An 8,220-nucleotide genomic window follows, 5' to 3' on the forward strand; every position below is an offset into this window, starting at 1 on the left:
AAATTGAATTAAATGTTTCATTAAATTATTAGGTTTTCTTTGAAGAAACACATATGCAATGGACCACCTTCTCTACCTTGATTTTATTTTATTTTAATTTATTTTCATAGATTTAGAAGGTATTCCTAATCAAATTTAAAATAATAATAATAATAATAATAATAATAATAATAATAATAATAATAATAATAATAATAATAAATATAAAATTTGAGGACTGCATGCCGACTACGGAATCCAGGAAGAGTACATAGGAACCGATTTTGACGCATTAAACTAACGTACGCCCCACGATCTGTCTCTCTCCGCTATAGTATGAAAATTTGTATTTTTTTTTTTTTTTTTGCGGGTCCTTTTCGTGATTTTCTTCTATACGACGAGGCTCTTCACCGCTATAATGCGCCCATCCTTCCTTATTCTCCAGCTCCGTTCACACGTGGTAGGGCTATCAATTATTTCATCCCTTATTTCTTTTCAATTTCAACATTTATATTCATATTTACAACTTTAATACAAAAATTAGAATGTCAAATACACTTATGTCAACAATTAAATTATATATATATATATATATATATATATATATATATATATATATATATATAATAAACATAATAAGTCTCAATCAAAGTTATATCCCTCATTTTTGTAATTTTGTCTATGTTTTTAATGCTAACCATTTTGTACATTGTGCTTTTAAAGTTGTACTATACAATTTTTTAGACAAAAATATCCTTACCGTTATAACTTTCGTTATCTTTTCCATTACTTTTACCATGCACATGCATCTATCATATCTTTTCTTATATTCTTTAATGATAAAAATATTTGCAAAACATTATACATTCATTATATATTGGATTAATATAATAAATAAAATTGTTAGTTATTTTTAAAAATATAAATATTGGGCATATGTTTTTGCGCATCGCGCATAGAAAAGACTAGTATATATATATATATATATATATATATATATATATATATATATATATATATATATATTTGCTATGAGACTCAAAATTCTTTAAAAGCATCCCCATGGACCCCATCTATAGATTTTGGATAGGTTTTTGAGAAAAACTAGGTTATGTGGACGAGAGATGGTGAGGAGAAAGAAAGAAAAATCTTCCTACAAGACATTGATTTTTGAAAGACTTGTGAGTTGTGGGATCCACCAAATTTTATAATTTTTGCGCACTAATAGCGTGAAACGCAACCCAGCGCCCAATCGGACACGTTAATGACACAAAGCAGGGGTTTTTTTTTTTTTTTTTTTTCCGATTTTGTTTTGTTTTCTTTTTTCCTATTTCTCTTTCCTAATCACGCTTGCAAAAACTATTAAAAACTACAACTATTGAAAATGCTCTAATATGGTGATCACTTTACAAGGGTTGAACATCTTAATTTACAGTGACATTAATAGTTCACTTACATACCAACTATTCCAAACTATTAGGTGACTGAAATCCCTATTTTGTATAAATATATAAATATATGAAACCCCTATTTTTTCTTTAACATTTAAAAACAAATCATGGAAGGCACATGACAACAAAATTGTTGCTCGTCGACTAGCCTTCTATTTATTAGCTGCACACAAAAATAAAATAAAATCTTTTAACATCAATAATCAATCAAGGCGTTGGTACACGAGAATGCTGTGAGACGCGTCAGGTAGTACAACTTACAATAATAATTTAAATGTTGTTCGAGTATGACGTGTCGGAAACTTTGACGCCATTTGGCACATGGGCGTGATATTGTACTAATGTACTGCCAACCAAAGAATATCTCAAAACTATTCGAACCTCGTCATCGACAGTGTAGAAACAGATCCCTTATACGCATCGAGTTTTGACATTGTCTGCTAATCATTAAGTTACCGTGATTTACATTTTTTTAAATATTCTATCGGGACAGAGTGTGAAAATATTTAGGATTGAAGATTCGACGTTTTGGGAGAAGAATATCTCAGAACTATAATAATAAATTGTGATATATATATATATATATGATGACTTTTCTTATGATGACAAAAAGGAAAACACTAGATAAATGTTGATTGTGACAACCAGTATAAATACTTATTAGTGCGTGGATGGATGGATGGATGCTTAATTCATAAAGCTAATTAAAATGATTGACAATCATAAAGCATGGGTGGCCAATGGATTTTATGGAATTAGTGACAATTATTAACCTAATAATTTGTTTTAAATGATTGATATGGATTAACTGGAAATTAGTAAAAGAAGTAAATCACGAGACTTGAGTATGTTTAAGAAGTTAATCCATTGATAAATGGGTTAATTACATTGTTATTCAAATTAATCCCTTAATTTCTTTTACTTTAAGAAGAGAGAAATTTTAGAATATTACATATAATAATATTGTGTGTAATTTATATTTAATAAAGGTACATATCTTTTCTCCTTTATATTTTATTAAAGTACGTAATATAATTTTATTAAAACACTTCAACATTATTAAGCACCATCATACAAATTTTTGTTAAACACAACATCTATATGGAATGAAAATGCTAATTCCAAAACTAGAAAAGAAGAAAATTCTTGAAAAATGCATGTGACTGGTTGGAAAGGATATGGTTTTATTTTTAAATTATAATATATAATATTTCATTCTCTACTTATCAATTAAATTATTTTTAGTCTTTGGACATTTTCAAATCAATCAAATTTAGTCTAATATATTCAAAAGATCTTCACTATCACCAAAAAATAAATGTGTAACTTTATGAGAGTATTTGAAATTAAATTTTGTCAATTTAAAAAGTAGTCAAATTTTCAACCAAAAAAAAAAAAGGAATCAAATTAAAAAGTAAAAACATTACCGTAGTGAAGAAGAAAAAAAGTGGAATTAATTGGGTTTGGTGGCATCAAAGTGATGAGTTCAATGAAGTCAGAGCACATGTTCGACGTTAACGCTACTGTTTATTTCGCCATTTTCAACACTTCGTTTTAACTTTATTGGTAGCATTTTTTTTTTTTCTGAAAAATACTTAGTGTACTCCCATTTTAAACTCCCAACTTATACTTCCTCTCACATGTTTTTGATGTAGACATTTTTCAGTGAACTCACATGATAAAAAATAACCAATCCTGATTTGCCACCTCACAAAGTATAAATAAGGGAGTAGAATTTTGGGAGTCTATGTAGTAGAACTCTTTTTTTCTTAGTAAAAAATATTATTACATACATGATATATATATATATATATATATATATATATATATATATATATATATATATATATATATATATATATATATATTTGTGTGTGTGTCTAGGATCAGGTGTGAAGAACTCTCCATTCATGTGAAAAATGCGTACAAATCTCAACCATTAAATTCATTCAGATCTATTCATCTTTAAAAAATTTACACTTCAAATTAACAAAAATTGTCACTTGAAAGTACAAAAACATGCACTTGAAGGTACAAAAATGTGATTCATTTTCCTTTGACTAATGCTTCATTTTCCCCCCTCTTGCCAAATTTTTTAAAACGCAAAAAATATTTTCCATAAGTCATTTTTCGGGTTTCCAAACGCATCCTTAAAGTTTTTCTTCGCATATGTTCTGTAATTAATATATATATATATATATATATATATATATATATATATATATAAAGAAAATGATGAAAACTACTTGTAACGATCTGAAAAAGATAATGAGTACAACTATTCTCCAACATCATCATAAACATTGTCATTAGTACCGTATATTCATTTTAAGTAAATGGTGAGTTCATTGTGCATTATATTGTTCATAATTTCAAATTGTGCGTACTATATTTAGGTAAAGACACAATGAATGGACATCAATTAAGAGGAAAAACAAAACAAGAGAAAAAAGTGAACCGATACAATGCACACTCTCAAAAAGTTTAGCAACAAATCTCAAAAGAATTAATGATGATAATTAAGGTTTGATTAAGTTAATAACACATAAATTACACATGTCGTGTAGTGGATGATCCGTAGAAAAGATGAACCTATGCTAACGAATGTGCTAGGGAGAAGGTGAATGGTCATTATTTATTTAGGGTCATCAATTATTGTAATTATGTTTGTGACTTTAGTAATTGTAATTTTTAGACTTTTATAAGTTAATAATTTCTTTTTTTTTTTTTTTTAAATTTCATGAATGTATTGTAGTAAATGAAGTTGTACTTTTTACTTAAAAAATTATAATTGATTTATAAACGTATAATTATTATAATATTTGAAACAAAAATGTTAATATGGCCCTTATTGTCAATTTATAGTTCTAGGTTTGGAGTAACTCCAATCAAGTTGGTCGAATAGTTAGCTTGGTAACAATAAGGTTATAAGTATGACTCTTCGTTGGAGCTGTTTATTGAGCTTTTTGGTTTGAACCGACTAGCTATGGCAACCAGCCTAGGCTGGTTTACTTCTTTGTGGTCCTTTGTTAGTTAGGTCACAAGGCGGTAGCGAATGCGGACTTTCCTATAACCCAATTAGTAGAGGCTATTAGAGGATAGATCCTTGATATGTGCAGCATTTGTCAAATTGGTCAGACAGTTGACTTAGTAACTACTAGGTTCTAAGTTCAACTCCTCGTATGAGATGTCTATTGACCTCCTTAATTTGAGCCGATCAGCTAGACAACCTAAGACGGCAAAAGCGCGCAACTGTAAACTTTCTCGAAAAGTAAAGATTTGCATAATCTCATACAACTAACCCATTTATTGGTGGCCATTAGTGATTAGTGGATAGATCCTTGATATCCTCAACATTTGTAGGAGTGTAATAAAATAGGGGAATTAATTAATTGAATTCATTGCATAGATATATAGATCCAAAACATGGCAAATGGTGTGACAATAGCTTCAAGAGTGGGGAATCCATGGCAACCTAATTTCCATGAACCACAATAACTGGGGCCATGCATGCTTTTCATCACAACTCACAAAACTACTAGTGGTGCCCCATCTCCCTTTCACTTCTATCCTCAGTATTTATGCCTTAAAAGCCTGCAGGACACTTGCCTTCCCCACTTCCCTTAATAGCATTACAACTACCCAACACAAACACTCTTTCGATCAGCTTCTTGACATCTCACCCATCCTTTTCACCCCCACCCTCCTCACATTTTTATGGTCTACATGTATTTATCACCATAAAATATCACCCGCATTCAATTCTCTTAAAACAGCGGGTTCAGCTCGATCTTAAGTTATGGTTGAATAGCGATTTTTCAGCTTTAGCTGTTCATAAACATATAGATACTAGCTCGGTAAGTTTTTAATTACGTTGCGATATTATTTTATACGTTGGAAAGAAACAAAACGTAACAATCCAAGAAACGTTAATAAAAGTTGAGGAAATCTAAGCCAAGCGACCCCGATTGGCCGATTAGGCATTGCCAATCAATTGATAACTAATAGTTTAAGAGTAAACACGTCGACTGCTTGTTTAGAATTCACATCACAAACAAATTACATTGTAATTTTGGTTAACAATCGAGAACTAAAATTGATATTGAGTTATAAATTAGAAGTAAAACATTAATAGGAGAGGACCACAACCACAACATTGTTAATAATTTTGGACTAAAGTTGTTATTAGTCAACCATAATTTAAAGATAAAAACTCTACTCATATTTTTAATAAATGTCAAGATTTTTATAAGTATTTGACTATTTATAATTTAATTACAAATTGATTGAATAAAATCACGCCAAACTTAATACATGAAACATTGTCCTAGTGTTATTTTTATTGTATAATATAATAGTAGTTGCACCTTAGATTTTTGTGGAAGAAATAAAGGAAATAAAATAAAAGAAGTAATCTTTCCTTTTTCATATATGGCAGTAAAAGATAAAATCCATATTTATTATGACAACTGATATTATTTCAATATACTTGACAAATATACTCTATTACAGTGTAGTATCTGTCTTTTTTCTTTTTGAAGATTGCCTAAAGATAAGGGTTCAATAATGTGACATTCTCCTAACGAGAGTCACAGAAATGTCAAGATGCTTGACTACTGTATTTTACACATTGTAAGCCGCTTATGGTAATTTCCATTTTTAATTTTGCCTAATCATGGCTGTTTTTCTTTTATTTTTTACAAAAATATTTTTGGTTTCTATTTATGGTTGTTAATCAATGTACGACCAAAGTAATTGTGAAAGCCATAATGCTTAGATGGGGACCACATTAGTATATGGATGCTTTTCACAATCCCAAAACTAGGATTCCCTAGCCTGAGTTTGGCATACCACCCAATCTTTATTCCCATACCTATATGATAGTTATATGATATTAAAAGAAAATTAGACTAAATTAATGAAAACATAAAAACTTATATGATTCTTTGAGTCAGAAAGTTATTAAAAAGAAGGAAAAAATGAAAATTTTAATTCACTATTTTTGAAGAAAAGGAATTTACAGAGAGAAAAAAAAAAAGGACTAATCCGTAATTCTGTTCCTCTGCTTTTTTTTTTTTTTTTTTTGTTTTTTATCATCAAGAAGACATGTTAACGTGAACAGTGGCATTCATGTTAGAGTTACATACTGGGCAACATCGTATCAGGGTGGACCCACACACTGTGCAGAGGCAGAGATGCCGACACGGCAGCAGCAAAACACTCGATTCTCTCTCGCCGCATCGCCGGCAAATCCGGCCGACGGCGCCGGCGCCGTTGTTGCTGTCCTGAGGATCCGTTACGGGGGTGCGCCACTCCGGCATCGCCGTGGAGACCTCCGGGTCTCCGCGGCCGTGATCGCTGCTTCCGCAGCAGGACTCGGCGTCTTCCTCCACCGGCGCGGCGGCGGCGGGGAAGGAGACGTCGGAGGCGACGTGGGCGAGGACTTGTTCAAGATTGCTCCGGAGGGAATTTGCGGCGGCCTCGTTCGTCTGCGCCATGTCCCGCCATAGCTGATTCTCCACGTAAAGACTCTTCACCCTTTCTTGTAGGGCTAAATTTAATTTCCCCATTCTTTGGATCTCTTCGTCTTTCTCCCTCAGTTTCTTCACCATCCCTTCTCCGATCGACGCCATTAGATTCCTCGCCGTCTGTTTCTGCCTCTCCTCAAATTCCATCCTAAGTTTCTTCGTCTGAAAAAACAAATCCAAGATCAGAAAACAGATTCTTTAAAAAAACCCAAAAATTAAAATCTCTGAAATATGTGTGTACGTACATGATGCGAGACGATTTTGTCTATCTCCGATTGCAAGAAATCATCACCGGCGACAGCGGCAATTTGTGTGTTCTTTGGAAAAACAGGGGACGGATTATAGAGATCGAGAGAATCTCTAGATCGCTTCCCCTGAAGCGATGGTTGCTGAACACTATTCCCGGCGGCGCCATTCACCGCCGTCTTCACCGGCCGAGATCGATTAAACGGGAAGATGCTCTGATATCCGGCCAACCTTGGCTTAGTACTCATGAAATCTCTGCAATTTTCCATGCCCAACGGAATAAAATCGGAGAATTCTTGGGGGAGAAGGAGAAGATTAGAATTGGCTTCAACCGCCATGGGAGAGAATTTCCGTGCTTAACCTAGACAAAACTAGAGAGAAGACAGAGAGGAGCGACAAACAAGAATGGGTTTACACTGCATTTGGCTTTAAATAGGTGTAGGCGTAGTTAAGGTTTCCTAAAACTAAATTGTCCGTTACCTAGTAACGGGATAATTTTAAATTTTTGTCTTGATCCTCACGTTTGTATATATCTCTTCAAGACCACATCCTTTTTAGTATTATATTTTAGCCCTCAAAACTTTGGGTGTTTTTTTTTTTTTTTTTTTGAATGCTACTAACTCTATTAGATTGTAGTATCTGTTCATATACTTTCTCAACTTACTGAAATACAAAGAGCCAATAACGCCTCCGTTGAGGCTCGAACTTACAACCTTCCAAATGGAAGTCCAACCCGGGTGTTTTTTTTAATTACTTTCAAAATTTAAAAATTTTTGGGTGTTTAATAGTATTTTAAAATAATTTTAAATTTATAAATTTTATATATTAATTCTAAACTTAATATAATGTAAAATTAAATTATAAATAAATGTAATCAATATCGCGAACCGAATTAGATACATAAAATGATATATACATAAAGAATATTAAAATTCATTAGTGTCTCACGATGTGAAATCTTTGCAAAGAAAATATTTTTGGATCAAAGATCATTTTACAACGATGAATCGAATCAA

General features: G+C 31.9%; 1 protein-coding gene across 1 annotated transcript; it reads right to left on the minus strand.

Annotated features, from left to right (window-relative positions):
* Positions 1-6,497: 6,497 nt before the first annotated feature.
* Positions 6,498-7,633, minus strand: LOC109152649 (E3 ubiquitin-protein ligase BOI-like). Its single transcript, XM_019300293.1, has 2 exons — positions 7,204-7,633; positions 6,498-7,120 (listed from the first exon to the last, which is right to left on the minus strand). Exons 1-2 carry the CDS (start codon positions 7,540-7,542, stop codon positions 6,527-6,529), a joined length of 933 nt encoding a protein of 310 aa, XP_019155838.1. The 5' UTR covers positions 7,543-7,633; the 3' UTR covers positions 6,498-6,526.
* Between the last annotated feature and the right edge of the window lie 587 nt (positions 7,634-8,220).

This window comes from Ipomoea nil, unplaced genomic scaffold (assembly GCF_001879475.1).
Source record: "Ipomoea nil cultivar Tokyo-kokei standard unplaced genomic scaffold, Asagao_1.1 scaffold2480, whole genome shotgun sequence".
Lineage (NCBI taxonomy): Eukaryota > Viridiplantae > Streptophyta > Magnoliopsida > Solanales > Convolvulaceae > Ipomoea > Ipomoea nil.